We start from the raw sequence: 17,116 nt of genomic DNA on the forward strand, positions 1-17,116 counted from the left end.
CTATATATTTTTTTTATTGTTTTTAAGATGGTGGTACTCACTGCCTTGTATTTGAATATATCATATATTGATGTTTAAATATATTGTATATTGATATGCTTTTGTTAAAACAGTAGATCAAAGCAGACATCAAAATTAGTATCAAAATACATTCCATTAATTGTTAAAAGTTTGCTTACATTTGTTTCTCAGTTTATTATTTTTTTTTACATTTGAATATAAAATTTATTATTTTCATTTTCCAAGTGTTTTCTTTTTCTATCAGGGGGAAAAAAAAAAGAAATCTTAAGGACAGTTGTGACTTGCTGCCAAATTCAGGGTAGTCTTTCTCTGGTGGTTTAGTCTCTTAAGTTGCATCTGACTCTTGTAACCCCATGGACTGTAGCCTGCCAGGCTCCTGTCCATGGGATTCTCCAGGCAAGAATACTGGAGTGGGTTGCCATTTCCTTCTCTCAGTTTATTATTTATAGTAAAAGGGAAATAATTACAGTATTTACTACTCGAATATTAGAAACAATATCCTGTGCCATTCACTCAAGAGAAGCATTCTTCCTGGTGCTGAGGTGGAGCTTTATTTAAATCTCCTAAAGGGGGACATGGTGTAGTGAACAGTGTCTTCTGCATGTCATCAGTAAATATAACTACATTTTCACAGGATTTATAGATTCTGTACATTAACGAATCTGTGAAAGTAGTGCTGTAAGTCAGTAAACACTTCCACTCAAATTTGGGATGGTTCTCTTGATCCAAAAATAACATTTAAAAGATCTCTCAGGGCCCACATCCAACTCTCAGAAAGGTTTATTTAGTCCTACTGTGTGTGTGTCTGTGAGTTCAGATTTGAATTTGACTGTCTTTAGGCAGGATTTTTACCTTCTGTTTTCCCCTCCGCTTTCCTTTGTACCTACCTGCCTATTCTGTGCTTGGATCCCAAAGGTATTTACATTTGTAACCCTTGATGTATAGGAGTAGGTACACCGTACTTTATACTTTGAAAGTATATTGAAAATTATTTCTCTCACATGTGAGTTGGTGATAAAAACTTGGTGGCAAAAACCTTAAGGTTATATTCTCTGGCTGACACCTATAAATTCATATATATGAGTTATCTACTAAGTGAAGCAAAGGATAGCATCCTTTTTTGAGAGATAAAAATGGATATCTATCCAACCTCATAGTAGGCAAGGGAGGCCAGTATTTTGTCTCAGAAAACAGTTCTTCAGTCACTTTAACATTTGGACAAATAGATGATTCATTCCAGATCCCAGAGTTCAGTGATAATCTGCATCATGGATATACTTATCTATAGTTAGTTTTCCCATAAGCTATATTTTTTATTTAAGTACAGTTGATTTACAATGTTGTGCTAATTTCTGCTGTGCCACAAAATGACTCAGTTATACACATGTATATATTTACTCTTTTATGTTTTTTTCCATTGTGGTTTATCCCAGGAGGTTAGATAAAGATCCCTGTGCTGCACAGTAGGACCTTGTTGTTTATCCATTCTAAATGTAATAGCTTGCATCTACTAACACCAGACTCCCCATCCGTCCCTCTCATTCTCCCCCTCCCTCTTGGCAACCACAAGTCTGTTCTCTATATTGACATTTTTTAATGTGTAAATATTTTTAATGCAGTTATTACCAGCATTTCTCCATTACCATAAAATGTTTTTAAAAAATTGGAATATCTGTTCTAATTTAAGCATTGTAAGTTTCTTACAATCCTCTAAGATAAATTGGCTTAAAAATGTTTCTCTTTGTAACCGAATTTATAGTTTATAGAATTGCTGCATTAAAGTTAATGAAATGTTTGGGCACAGTCACCAGAGTGATTATTTTAGTCTAGTTTTAGAGTCATTTTAGAATGTAGAGAGTAGATTCAATTATCCATTGAAGCCATTACTATTAGTATATGATAACATGTGCTTAGAGAAGGCTACTAATCTTAGTATCCTCAGGATCAGGATGCCTCAAGCTATGTTATCTTACCTAGAAGTGGTTCTAACACCTCTGGTATTAGTTTTGAAAAAACTGGATCCAAATCATTGTGCTCCATTTTATAGAAATAAAGTGGTAATTTTTATCATATGCTTTCATCGTTGGTATCATAGATTGTGTGCTTTTGTGTCTTTTAAGGAGCATGGTCTATTGCTAGAGAGTCTTGAAAGTATTTTCATTGCATTTTTTAAAAATTGCAACAGGAGAGAGAACTCGAAGCAAACAAAAAAGAGAAAATGAAAGAAGCTCAGCTTGAAGCTGAAGTGAAGTTATTGAGAAAAGAGAATGAAGCCCTTCGCAGACATATAGCTGTTCTCCAGGCTGAAGTTTATGGGGCAAGACTGGCTGCCAAGTACTTGGATAAGGAACTGGCAGGAAGGTGTGTGGAAAATGGGTACCATTGTACCCTTGAGCTCTTAGGTAACCAAGTGCATAGTTACAGAGGTGGACTTTACCCCTTTTAGTAAACAATATATTAATCTTTATATAAAAGTGATTTTATGGTTGATTGTAGCTTACTGTTGTTAACTTCATAGCATTACATGTTGCAGATTTAGTTAGCCATACTAAATAGGTGTTTCTGGTTGACATACACACTGCTAGTAAATTACTGTGAAATGCTAACGACTCATAGAGCTATACTTTTCACCATTTCCTGTCTTCACACCATAACAGATGATATTCCCACGTACAGCAGGACTTTCGTAGGAATTCTTTGTGTGATCATTGAAACCCAGTCTCTCTTGTCCCTCAAAAACATATTGGAATGACAGTGATTTTATCATAATATAGAGTTCTGCTTTCATTAACTTTTATGGTAAATTATTCACAAACTCTGGTGATTCACTATTACTAAATAATTTTGTGCTTGTTGGTTTAATGTATTAAGAATTGATGGGGAGCAAATAAAAATAATTTACATTATCTCAGAGTACACATTTCTAATAATTTTACCACATTTAAAAAAGTAATCATTTTGTAAAAAGAAACTGTCATTGGAAAAATGTTTTGTACAGTTAGCCTCATCTGAAGACCAGTATGATTGCAGGGAAGACATGAAACATGTTGACATTAGCCTCCTAAATTGTTTCTAAGATGTATATGAACTAAAGTATGTGATTAAAGAAGGTCATAGTCATTCTTTTTTTAAAACTAGTTTTCCCTTGAAGACACCTGTCTTTTTCAGAATTTTTTGTGTCTTTATAAATCTGAGAGACATCAGGAAATTCCTATTAGTTTCATTACTAAATTAAATTTATGTGAAAGCTACTTGTGTTCAGTAATTCTTCTGAACACTTTATATATATTTATGTATATGTGTGTATGTATGTATGTGTGTATATATATACATATATATATATAATGAAAAACTAACTAAATTCTTTTCCCAAATGAAGAGTCCAACAAATACAGCTACTTGGACGAGATATGAAGGGACCTGCTCATGATAAGCTTTGGAACCAGTTGGAAGCTGAAATACACTTGCATCGTCACAAAACTGTGATCAGAGCCTGTAGAGGACGCAATGACCTGAAGCGACCGATGCATGCTCCACCAGGCCATGTATGTTTGCTTTGCTACTGTTTCTCACTCAGTCTTGTCCTTTCTTTAATCACAAGTCCGTTGCATTTTTAAGAATTCTAGTAGAATTTGAAACCTTTATTTAAAAGTGAAAGTGGGATTAAACTTATTTTAAAATAGATACATATTTAAGGTTTCAGCTGCCCATATAGCTCCTACACTAATACCCCAAAAATGGTATTTCTGAAGACACTGAACTATTGATAGCAGATGCATGTTGCTTCAGCTCATATTTCAGAATTTTCCTGGATCTCGATTAGGCATGTTTACAGAAGTTCTAAGCTTAGCAGAGTGTATTGATAAATTGGCAAAAATTGGGGGGTAGTTCTTTATAAGGGGACTCTTGGTAACTAGCTTTATATATTGTTTCCAAGCTAACATTTATACCTGTTTGGTTTTGGATTAAGCTGGAATTTGAGATCTGTGTCCAGTTGTCTGTTTCTGTAGCCACCACTGTACAGGAGCTTTTCTTTCTACCTACATAAAAATGTATTAAATTTCACTGCAACAGCAGCCTAATGGTATAAGCCTTAATATAATAAAATCGTATCTAATTCCTGTCCAGTGGATCACATATTTTAGTATCAGGTAAAGCCTGGCCTCGAATAGTAAAATTATTTGTTGCCTTTGAAAAGATAATTGTAAGAAGAATTGATATGTATGTGGCGTCCATGGGAGAGGAGTGGTGACTGCAGTAAGCGCTCGCGCCATTGTCTTCTTGGGGTTCTCTTGGTTCCCATTAACTTCTAGGCAGTGGCCAGATGGTAAATGTTATCTTATGCTAAATAAAGGCATTTGAATCTTAACCTGATGGTCAGGATTTTAAAATAAAATAGTGGACTTAATAAGAGTTAGCATTTGTTTGACAGTTGCTTTGGGTAGTGAGGAGGATATATTGGAAGAGGGCCTAGTTGAAATCAGAGAAATACATGTAGAAAGATAATGAGGAGAAAGGGATCAGAAGAAGAACAGGTTTGAGAGAATTAGAATCAAAAGGAGTTAGTGACTAGTTGCTTTTGGTTAAGTAGGTGAGTAAGAAGGAAAGTCTCAGTTTTGGTTTGGGCAATCGAGTGAGATGATGGCATGCATTGATAAACCAAATATAGGGAAAGGAAGGTTTTGGTAGAAAGATGATATCAGTTTTAGACATGTAGTGTTTGAGGTGCCAGTGGACAGCCAGTTTATATCCAATTATATATATGACTCTAGAATTCTAGAGAGAACTCTTGAGTTGAAGATTACTAGGTAAATCATCTGTTGAAGCCATGGGATTGATTAAGTCACCCAGGAAAAGTATAGAGAAAGTAAAAAGATGGAAGGAAACCACTAAGGATTCAGGGAAGGAAATGAATCACCAAAGACAGAAGCCTGAGATAGAGCTGTCAGATATGGGCCTTCTAGGAAAGTAGTGTAATGGTTCAGTTCAGTTCAGTCGCTCAGTCGTGTCCGACTCTGCAACCCTATGAACCGCAGCACGCCAGGCCTCCCTGTCCGTCACCAACTCCCCAAGTCCACCCAAACCCATGTAATGTAATGTACACCAACGTGTAATGGACACCAAAGAAAAGAGGTTTCAGGGAGGGGACTGTGAACAGTATCAACTTCTGCAGGGTTCAAAAGGGCAGTGACTAAAGAGTATTCAGTGGAAGCAGCCACATTGGTTACCAGTGACTGCAGAGAAGACAGCTTCGGTGGAGCAGGTGGAGCAGAACCCTAATTACGGGTTGGAGTACTTACTGAATATGGGAGGCAAGGAAGTAACGACAGTGAGGATTAACTTGTGTAAAGGTTCAGGAAAGATGGAGGGTGGATAGAAGGTAGCCACGATTGTGGATAGTTTAAGGGTTTTTATATGTTTTGTGTTTGTACGTGGTTTGTGTTTTATAGCTTGGTTAGGCTTGGCATTTTTTCATTTTAGGGAATGAGCTTGTAGAGAGAGGTAAAAAGTAAAGGTCCCAGAGAAAGAATTATTGGTGGAGCAAGGTCCTTTAGTTAAGAGGTAGATTCCAGAGTTCAAAGAAATGAAAAAGAGTTAATGACCAATTGACATTTTGTTTTTTCAGTTCTGTAAATCAGTTGAAATGGTTATAGATCTTAAAGCAATTTTCCAGTGAAGCTAAAGTTGCCTCCTTTTATTTCTTAAAGATATTATTTATCAGTTCATGGCAGTAGTTTCTTTTGTAATGTCACGTATAAATATTAAAGAAATTAACAAGAGGGTGAGAAAATCATGTACATTCACTATATTAATAGAACCACTATTTTTGCTTTCCCATGTTATCTGTTTTTGTTTTTTCCATGTTATCTGTTGATTACTTTCTTAACATTATACTGTGTATCCATTACAGGAAAACAAACATTTCTAAAAGCAAGTTACTCTATATGGTATATAGTTTAAGTACTACTAATTTTTCTTCTTTTTTTTTTCTCCAACAAGGATCAAGACTCTTTAAAGAAAAGCCAAGGTGTTGGTCCAATTAGAAAAGTTCTCCTCCTTAAGGAAGATCATGAAGGCCTTGGCATTTCAATTACAGTAAGAAGTAGTGCTTCCAGTCTCCTTTTCTCTACACTTCTCTAGTATAATCACACTCCTTTGTTGAACATCATTGGGAGATAAAGTATTCCGAATATATTTTCTAAATAACTAAATTTATCCCCATGGGTAATAGCACTTTTGTGTAAACACTTTTTTTTTTGGTATGGAAATCTTCCTAATAACTGTTAAGTATTACTTTAAAGTATTTTTTCAGTAATCATTGTTTATCATTTTCATTATGACTCATATCGTAGTTCTGCACCACATCCTGTGATGCCTGTAAGAGCCTTTGGGATTGGATAGGACTCTTTTGTTCTGTGTTAAATGACCCCAGATTGTATTGTTCTTTTCTCTAGAGTATTTGCTGTCTTTCTCTTGTCTCATTTCTTGGCTGTCAGATTTCACTGGCTCTTGGGTCCAAGTATTCCTCTTTTTAAATGTTGATTCCGTTACAGTTGTCTTAGACAGCCTTCTTGAGAGCAATCTATTTTGAAATACATATAACTAGAGCATTTTGGAAAATCCCATGGACGGAAGAGCCTGGTAGGCTGCAGTCCATGGAGTCGCTAAGAGTCAGACAGGACTGAGCGACTTCACTTCACTTTTCACTTTCATGCGTTGGAGAAGGAAATGGCAACCCACTCCAGTGTTCTTGCCTGGAGAATCCCAGGGACGGGGGTGCCTGGTGGGCTGCTGTCTCTCAGGGGTCGCACAGAGTTGGACCTGAACTATTTGGAACAGTGCTTTGTTCCAAATCAATAAATAAGCTGGCTTTTTATACTTAGTCACTGCAGAAGTTTATGTACTTTCTGGTATTGTTTACTGTAGAAATGTTTCTTATAATAAAAAGTTTATCTAATAGATCTTTATTGAATATACCTACCTTTTTGAGTATACTTCCCTCAAACAGCATAAGTTTAGTAAGAGAAATAAGACACACACATAATTATGATTACAGCTAGAAAGTGAAAGGTACCAAATGCTGTATTTCATTAATTTTGCATTGCATATTTTTTCACATTTTAACGTCTATGAAATTCAGATTCATCTTATAGTTATTTTTGTGGAACATAAAATAATGGTTTTTTTCTTATGGTTCATTGGGACTTAGGTTTGATAAAATCTGATAATACTATGGACTACTAATACATAAAATATTTATGTTTAAAAGAGAGTTAAGCCAATTGTTCTTTTGGTTTTTCAGGGTTTTTTTTTTTAAATTCTGTAATGCATTTTATTTTATTTTATTTATTTTTTTTTCTGTAATGCATTTTAAAAAGCACATATATATTATTAATCATTTTACTTAGAGGTAACTCTTTGATATTCATGATAGTTTGATTTACCATTACCTAAGTAGCAAATAGGATATCACTCAGCATTTATAGAGACAGTATAGGTGCTTATTGAAATGTTTTTAGAAAAATATTTTATCAGAATAGTGTGTGACTATACAAAGGTAAACTAGTTTGCTGCTTTTTTTTTTTTTTTGACTAGGGTGGAAAGGAGCATGGTGTTCCAATCCTCATTTCTGAGATCCACCCAGGGCAACCTGCTGATAGATGTGGAGGGCTGCACGTTGGAGATGCTATTCTGGCTGTTAATGGAGTTAACCTCCGGGACACAAAGCATAAAGAAGCTGTAACCATTCTTTCCCAGCAGGTAAGTTCCCTTTATATAATTAAAATTGGATCTCTCCATTGTTCCTTTTTGAGTCTATTGAATAGATGATAACTTCCCGAGGAGTTTTCTCAGGTAGTAAAGTGTTTATCTATAGATACTAGTTTCCTTTGACTTGACCCTTTTATAGAAGACATTCAGCCAGATTTACTGAAAAAGATTTTGTTTGCTCTTCTTCACAGCTGTATAGCTTTGAGCAAGTTACTTAAGTCCTTAGTGTTGCAGTGTCCTCATCTGAGAGCTGGAAGGATTAAGTATGTTAATACATATAAAGTGTTCAGAACAGGACTTGGTTCTTGGAAAGCAAAACATCATTAATGACTAAAACACTATATAGATATGAAGTATTATAGAAAAAACAATGCTGGAAGTAGATTGATTTTACAGTTGTAAATGTTAGAAGTCAAGCATTGTTAGAAATCTTTTAACCAGCCCTCTTATTTAAAATGAGTGAAATAAAGTTCTTAGAAATTAATTTGCTCAAGATTGCAGAACAAATAGATTAAAGAATTGAGATTCATATACAGGAGTCATATTTGTTATCCAGAAAAATTAAGATATAAAAAATGTTTTGTTTTTTCTTTCAAGAATAGGTATGAGGGAATTAGAGAGGTGTTGGTTAGTACATTGAGATGTTCATTGGATCATCAGTATAGTATGCCAGAGCAGACTTTAATTTCAGAATTGAAAGTGAATTTCTAGCTCATTTAGTTTAATTCTACTTAATGCATAAATAACTACAGTATCACTAAATGAATGTGTGTGTGTTGCATGTTCAGTCGTGTCTGACTCTTTGCGACCCAATGGACCCACCAGACTCCTCTGACCATGGAATTTTCCAGGCAAGAATACTGGAGTGGGTTGCCAGTTCCTATGCCAGGGGATCTTCCCGACCCAGGGATCGAGCCCACGTCTCTTGCATCTCCTTCATTGGCAGGGGGATTCGTTACTACTGTGCCACCTGGGAAATAATTGTATTCAGTATTAAAGGGAGGACTTGTTGGTGATAATGCAGTCTATTTCATTGTTTTAGACTGCTGATTTTTAGAAAGCTCTTCCTCATATTAAACCTAAAATCTGTTTCTTCATGAAAGCTACCACAGACCTGATTCTGTCATCTAAAGAACTTTACTGAAGACCACTACAATGTGGGAGACCCAGATTCAATCCTTGGGTTGGAAAGATCCCCTGGAGAAGGAAATGGCTACCCACCCCAGGATTCTTGCCTGGAGAATTCCATGGATAGTACAGTCCATGGGGTCGTATAGAGTTGGACATGACTGAGTGACTAACACACTGCTTTTACCAACTCTCCAAGTGTTTTTTTTAAAGCATTATCTGATGAGGGAGATTTAAGAATGCAGCACTAGTTTCTTTAAGTTGGTGTTTTCTCAGTCCAACTTGGCTGTCATCCTGTAGTGTAAGAGTGGGATGAATGGCTGCTGAGGCAAAGGGGACATAAACAGGCAGTTCATGAGATACAAAATTTTATGGAAATGCTGAACACATGTTAAAGTTCTGAAGGATAACCTTAAACTGCTGGGAAAGAGGAGCACCAAAGAGACTTAGTGGGTAGCAATTAAAAAAAAAAAGGCATACTTTCTTTTGAGCAAAGGCAGGCCATAATTTTCAGAGAATTGCAAACACTGGTCTTGTGTGTAGTGATTGTAGTCTCTTATTAAGTGACAATTATAGCTCGGAATTTTTTTAACATAAAATCTATAACTTTTTACTTGAACATTAAGTTGTTATTAAAGAATAAAATATAAATATTACACATTTAGTCTAGTATAGGAGAGAAAGAGGAAGGACTTCGGAGTCAATTTCTGTTTTTCTATTTTACTTGTTCATCTTATTGAGAGTTATCAGCCCTCTCCAGGACTCACTCGGGTTTCTCATTCATGTACAGGGGACTACAATAGAGTTGTTCTGAGAATTGAAGGATATAATTTTGAACAATACACACAGTAATTGGTATTATTACTCAACAGAATACCTTGACCAACAACTATGTCTGGCTCTCAGTGACAGTTAAGGAAATGCTCAAGACCTATTGAGTAAGAAACAAGAAATCATTGTGTAGAGGTTTCTTGAATTAGTCAAAGAAAAGTTTGTGTGGTGCCCTTAGGTGCGACTTTAATATCTGACTATTAGATAGATTTTCTGAATTGCTACTATGTAAAGTATAAAATGACAAAATGACTTTTAAGCTGAACATTTTGTTCTGAAATTCTGTAAATTGAATAATCATCCTTTTTTGTTTTAGGTCTTTTGGGGAAAATATTTTGATCAGGAGAAAGATCTGTAGTACTGAAAGGAAATTATGTGTACCTCTTGAGAGTCTAAAATTTCACTATTTGTTGTCTTGAAAGGAGCTACATCTGAGGCCCAACTGTTGCTTCTCACCCCGGAGAATTTGGAAATCTTTTAAAGTTACAGTAACTTGGTTTTCTCATTTTCTTTCCCCCATTTTAGAGAGGAGAGATTGAATTTGAAGTAGTTTACGTGGCTCCTGAAGTGGATTCTGACGATGAAAATGTAGAGTATGAAGATGAGAGTGGACATCGTTACCGTTTGTACCTTGATGAATTAGAGGGAAGTAGTAATCCTGGTGCTAGTTGTAAAGATACAAGTGGGGAAATCAAAATGTTACAAGGTAAAAATCACCGTGAACGTTATAATTAATGTATTTACTCTCAATAAACTTAAAAAATATAAAAGACTTAGATGTTCTTTGTAACACTGTTTTAATGATGGGGAAACCAGCATTAACAGAGTAGATAGCTTTCCCTTGCTAAATTATAGCTTTATTATACACCAGTAATTATGCCAATATTTTATTTACATGTCAGTTCTTCTAGATTCACCTTGGACAAATATATGAGCAGTTACTAAACTATAGCTAATCCTTGAAATATAAATAAAATTCAAGTTTTCTAGACAGAAACAAAGGCCACATGCCTTTTAGAGTAGATACATCTTAACATCTTGCTGTTTTAATGCACATTCTTCTCTCATAATGCAATGATTTTACAGGCTGAATTTGAATAAGTAATTAGACTGTTATCTCATGATTGTTATTGGAATCAGGATATGTAATCTTGAGGATGTTGGGTTTAGTTCCTTTACTATCATCTATACATATTTTAAAGAACAATTCTAGCACTTTTATATGGAGGCCTGGTGCTTAAATTGTGATCCATAGATCTGTAGGGGACCCTGAGACCTTTCAGGGAGTTCTGAGATCCAAACTTTTCATACTAATAAATACTAAGGCATTGTTTGTCCTGTGTTGATACTTACACTGATGGTACAGAACCAGTGGTGGTAAAACCGTTGGTGCCTTAGTATGAGTCAAGGCAAGTAGCACTGCTTTACTAGTGATCACTGTGTTCTTCCTTGTCATCTGCTCAGAATAAAAAAGAAGCAAATGCCAGTTTCTTAAGAATATCCTCTGTAAAATAGTAAAAGGTATTCATTTTATTAAATGTTGAGTATATGACTTTTTAATTATTCTGTGTGACGAAATGGGAAGTATGCATAGCATTGAGTTTATATGCTGGACTAAGATGCTAGTCTTGAGGAAAAGTACGTAAGTGATTAATTTGCTAGCTGAATGAGCCATTCTTTTCATGGATGACAATTTTTACTTGAAAGAATGACAAATTATGGTTGTTCAGACTATTTGGTAGCTGTTTTCTTTAAAATGAACAAGGTGAATCCATCACTTCAAGAACAACTGACAGTATTTATTGCCAGTGGTAAAATGTGAACTTTCAAGTGGAAATCAGAATTTTGTAAAACACATATCAACCACCATGAGCTTGACAGTTAAAGAGCTTTTCTAATAAGATTGGTGGTGATATTAATGAGTATGATTTTTTTGATACAGTAAAATGAAATGTGTCAGCTTTTGCAATTGTTGCATAACTCAGGGATCTAATACTTTTGAAATGACCAGCGTGTGATATTACTGAATCCTGCTTGGGTGAAAGAGCCATTCAAAAGTGCAAGGCAGACAAATGATTTTAATGCATCCGAGTGTGAAAGTTCTTTGATATAGTTTTAGATTCTATATTGTAAATTTTGGTATAATATCAAAGAAGAATATTGACAGTTATTTGAAAAGGCTAAGTTACTCTCCCCTCTTCAGAGTTATACATCTACGAGAAGTGAACTTTTTCACGTGCTTCTAACTGATTGAGTGAAAGCAGATATGAGAATCTAGCAGTCTTATGTAAAGCCAGACATTGAAGATACTTGCAAAATTGTGTCATTCCTCTGACTAAGTTTTTAGAAATTAGAATTATTTTCACTAAACAGATACTTATGTTAACATTTATGGAGTTTATTACCATTTTTAACAAAGTAATTTTTTTTTAGATTTCTCAATTTTAATCACTAATGTGATAAACGGCATTACATCACTTACTATTAAAAACCTACATGAAAAAAAACTCTTTGCAGTTCTCAGTTCTTAAGAGCATAAAGGCATCCTGAAATCAAAAAGTTTGAGAACTTGTGGCACAGAGTGTTACAGCAGACTGATGAACTGTTGTCCTTTCGGTGAGCCTATGTGTTGTAAAGTATCTGTACAAAGACAGCAGTCGCATTTGGTCTCCCTGTGCTTCTTGAACAAAACCATTGTGTCAGTATGCCAAAACCTTGCACTATTGAGCTGCTTTTCTTTTGATTTTGTTTTCTTTTACCTTCTGGTTTTTTTTTTTTTTGGTCAGGATTAGAAGGCTTATCCCTTCCTTTTTGCAGCGGAGCCTTTTTTAAAGGGTTTCCCTGTCACGTATATAAATTGCAAACCATTTAAAATGTGACCCAAATAACCAAACATGTATACTCTTAGGATACGTTACTATTAACTGATCACAAATCACAAGAAATGTATCCATTGGTTATCTTTTTAGCATGTATCCATGTTTCATAGCTCACTAAGCAGATTTCATAGTCAACTTTCATTTATTTGCTAGTCTGTTATCTGTTTTGTAGATTAACCAAATTAGTTTTAAATTTTATCTGGACATTGTCTTACCAACAGGTTAGATTTAGTAAATAAACTAGTATGTGCCTCGGTGAGCTGAAGTTAAATAATTTGAAAACAAAATGTGAAAGAAAAATGTACAGTTCCATAGGTATTTGTGTTAAGTAGAACTGATTGAATCCTGCAGTTGTGTGTATCAATTCTGAATTTCATGAATAATTTGGTGGGAAATTTTATATAATTTTTAGATAAGTCCAATAGATAATATTAAAAACATTTGTACAGTGTTTGATATCTGCTATAAGGAAGCATTCCTTTGTCAGAAATTGCTGTCTTGATTAATCTAGGGCCCCATTATTTGCTTCATATTACTATTATTAGTAACAGTGGACTTTCCTTTGTTATTGCTCAACAAAAGTATGATTTTTTCTAATTAGGAAGTTTCTGCTTATTTTCTCTTTCAGGATTTAATAAGAAGGCAGTTACTGATGGACACGAAAATGGAGACCTAGGAGCTTCAAGTGAAACTCCTCTAGAAGACAATGCTTCTAAACTAGATGATCTACACAGTCTGTATCATAAAAAGTCTTATTAAATTGACTGTATCTTCAGACAAGATTGTTAATCAGACTATTCTGAATTTGGGGCACTAGGGAAGATGGTGACAAAGACTATACAAGATTTAAGGAGGCTGTTTATTGCCTAAATGAAAGGCGGGTACCTCAGGGCTTCATGTGAACAATTCTAAATGCATAAAACTCCCTGTTTTCTGTAGTATACCATAATTAGCTATTGCATGAAAAGCAGTTTTGATTTTCTTCAAATTTATAAAGTACCAAAGCATGTGTTTTCCAAAAGGATAGTATTAGGCTCTGAAGTACCAAATGAAGCACTGCTGTTTTATTTGATTCCTTTTCCATTTAGTAGAAGGACAGTGCTAACTGGAATTTTTTTTTTTTTTTTTCAAGGAATAGCCTTTAAATAGAATAAATGAATTCATATCGTATGTTCCAGAATGTTAAGTGTGATGTTTCAAAGGACAGAACTTGACTCAGTGAATTGCAGAAATGTAGGCTTGACTTAAATTTGTTTTTTAACTGAATGGTTTTAGTGTTTTTTTGTAATTTAATGTGTTTCCTGATGTCTAAATCAGTTCTTAATGATCATTTATTATAATGATTTGCTTTTCAATGTTATTCACGCAGTACAGAATAGTTTTCTTTAAGCAATCCTGTATCAATCAATGCTGCACTAGAAATAGTTTCAGTTATTGTACTTTTCAGGTTTTTTAAAAGAAATGCAGATGAGTGTGAAATATCTGTTCTCAATTATGTTGATTTGTGTGCGCGGTATTGGAGCATTATGTTATTAATGTTTAGTCACAAATGCTTTTTTTCTGGAATCCACGAAAGGCAGTTTTATACATTTTGAGTTGTTCATAATGTTTGTATTGCGATAGTCCTAGCACTTAAAGGTATGTTTTTTTTCTGGCGGTTAAAGCTCAAATTTATTACTATGTCAATGAGATACATTTAATTCAAACAGCAGTTTTCTCTCAAAGTATTGATAACTAACTGGTTTGCCAATAATCTATAAATCTGAAGCACTGGTGGTGGGCAGGATAAAGTGAACACGTTTTGATATGATAACTTTTTGGTTGGCTTTTCAGTGTTAAGTTTGACTAAAGTGCTTTTCATATGCAAACTAGATTTGCTACTTCTCTTATCCCAGGAATAAGCTTGGAGTGCCTGCTCTCTTCTGTGCTGTTCCGCAGGCCACTGGACCCTGCAGGGAAAAGTGAGAAACGTTGCATTTGAAGAGATGATAGTTTTGCCAATATCATTGTTTTAAAGAATATACATTTGAAGGAATATAAATTGGGAGAAGGCTTTTAGAGTATTATCAGTATCTCATTTCTAATACTCAGATGTTATGTGATACAAAACACATTCTCTTGTCTTTCCTAGATGCACTATATATTTGTTCATAGGTAAATCTACAAAATGTATATACTTTATTTGGTGGTTTTGCTATTTATAAATTTTATGTTTCACCTGTTACTCATTTATGGTTTGTTTTGGTAGTTTTGTTCATCTGTATATCACCACGTTAATTTGTAATAGGAAATGCACTTCGTAGTATATGTGGTTACTGATATTAAAATACCTTTTAGCATAATATTGCCTCTGAGCAAAAACTAGTATTTAACTGTACAACTGAATGAGGAAGCCACATGTTATTGTTTGCTCCTGACAGGCTAGGACTCTTAAAAGAAAAATGTTTCCTCCTCATGCATTCCCCCTACTCTAGCACATGCCCCCATGCATGATATGAGATCTATAAACTGGATTTTAACCAGTGTATTCATTCAGTCAAAAAAAATTTCCATTGTCACATATCTGAAAGCTTTTTTGTTGTGACTTGAAACTATGTTATTCTTATCTTTTTAAAAGACTGTCTAGGATGGGATGGCCTTGGCAGTTTTTCAGAGAGTATCTTTTATCTACTAAGACTGAATCCTTAGGAAATATTAACCAAAGCCTTTTGATTTTCAAGAGCTAATATGTCTATAAAGAGTTTTTTTAAGAGCCTTGAGTTGGCATTTCTATGAGGACGCTGTGTAATGTAAAGGGTTGTATGAGATGGTTATGATAGAAACTCCCTTCTTGGGCTGATAAGCAAAATGAAAAATGTTCCAGTTAGCTTAAAATTACAGAGGTCAGTTCCCATTTCATTTCTGCTTCACCTTGGTTTGCAGCCTATGTGAGAGCACTGTTGCTCAGGGATTACTGTGAGATTCCCATCTGGTGTTTAGAAAGTACTTGGTTAAAAGTTCCTTTTAGAATATATGGTCTTTGGGAGATGAACTGAGAATTACAGACTCTTTCCAAAGGTCTAAATGAGAAACAGTTTTTATGTTTTCACATTTGTAGGAAAGAAACTTATTTCTAGGACAAAACCAGATAAGGAGAGAACTGTTGCAAAGCCATTACAGTTAAAAAAAAAAAAAAAAAAGTATACAGATGCACACACAAACAGAAAGCTGAGAAAAAAAAATTTAAGAGTATGAGGGTTGTATGTATGTGTGTATATATTTACATTTAACTTCTACAGTTCTAAGTGTCTGTGACTTTGATGGCAAACAGCATTTGGGTTATGAGACTTTAACACAGATTGAAAAGACATGAAAAATTTGAGATCCTTGGTAATATAAACAAATGGTTTTGGCTGACTTAACAGTTGTCAGAAGTTAGCTCAGCGTTTCTTTGGTGCTGGTTCTACCCTCCCCTCCTCCCCACTGTAGACTTTGTTTTCATGTTTAGAAACAAAATATATTGATTCATGTGTAAGTTGCATATTTCTGATGTGCTTATTATGTAATGTGCTATCCCAGCTACCCAGTTTTCCATGTAGGGTTGGCCTCAAATCTATAGGATTTTTGACAAATGTACCATATGTAGTTGCATTGAGTTTTAGTATTTTTTTATTAGCCTGTAAATAAAGATGGCATCTCTCCTATATTAAAATGGTATTAATCTCATTTAAAAATAAACATTTTACAAGTCTTTCATGTTAAGGCTTTTCTTTATTTCCAGTAGCTTCTGTCATTTGTATCAGTGTCCATGGTTGAGACTTCCATGCTCCCAGTGCAGGGGACTCAGTTAGATCCGTGGCCTGGGATATAGGGTCCCTCATGCCATACAGTGCAGCAAAAAGAAAAAGAAAATTGATAGCCAATGTTGTCCTTGAGGATAACATTGATAAAAATTAGACAATGAGGGATTTCCCTCACGGTCCAGTTGTTAAGACTCCACACACTTACCATGCAGGGTATAAGGGTTCAATCCCTGCTCGGGGACCTAAGATCCCACATGCCATTCAGTGTGACCCAAAGAATAAAATAATAATAATAATAAAATTGTTTCTTATTAGATACTGTGTAAGAGGCTGTTCATCTATTTTATCATCTAAGCATATATAATTTAGAAGTTCTTAAATTGTGTCTAATAATTTTTAGACATATCTATAAACTTTGTTCAGTTTGCTCCTCACAAGGTTTATATGTGGTCATTTATAGTCAACCTAAGAACTAGGTGTAAAATATGTAGGAATGCTATTTCTTTGTCAAGGGTATTTGAGGTCAGTCAGGAGGAAAAACTCAAAATGGTATTTTATTCTTAAGTATTAATTAATGTAAAGCATATTTCAGAAATTTACTTGCATGATGAACATTTGGGGCTTCCCTGGTGGCTCAGACAGTAAAGAATCTGCCTGCAGTGTAGGAGACATGGCTTCGATTCCTGTGTTGGAAATATCCCCTAG

At 34.7% G+C, this 17,116-nt stretch overlaps 1 protein-coding gene across 2 annotated transcripts in view; it reads left to right on the top strand.

Annotated features, from left to right (window-relative positions):
• Nucleotides 1-16,364, top strand: part of GOPC (golgi associated PDZ and coiled-coil motif containing) — a 40,046-nt gene extending 23,682 nt beyond the window's left edge. Inside the window, exons 4-9 of one of the 2 annotated variants that reach the window (NM_001206157.1) lie at nucleotides 2,207-2,382; nucleotides 3,401-3,566; nucleotides 6,022-6,117; nucleotides 7,618-7,782; nucleotides 10,276-10,456; nucleotides 13,258-13,494. In NM_001206157.1, the coding sequence (NP_001193086.1) occupies nucleotides 2,207-2,382; nucleotides 3,401-3,566; nucleotides 6,022-6,117; nucleotides 7,618-7,782; nucleotides 10,276-10,456; nucleotides 13,258-13,388 (915 nt within the window). In that variant the 3' untranslated portion in view covers nucleotides 13,389-13,494. Of the gene's footprint in view, nucleotides 1-2,206; nucleotides 2,383-3,400; nucleotides 3,567-6,021; nucleotides 6,118-7,617; nucleotides 7,783-10,275; nucleotides 10,457-13,257 lie in introns of both variants that reach the window. The other variant, XM_005210747.5, reaches the window with a different exon arrangement.
• Nucleotides 16,365-17,116: the final 752 nt, after the last annotated feature.

The sequence above is a fragment of the Bos taurus genome, chromosome 9 (genome assembly GCF_002263795.3).
Source record: "Bos taurus isolate L1 Dominette 01449 registration number 42190680 breed Hereford chromosome 9, ARS-UCD2.0, whole genome shotgun sequence".
Lineage (NCBI taxonomy): Eukaryota > Metazoa > Chordata > Mammalia > Artiodactyla > Bovidae > Bos > Bos taurus.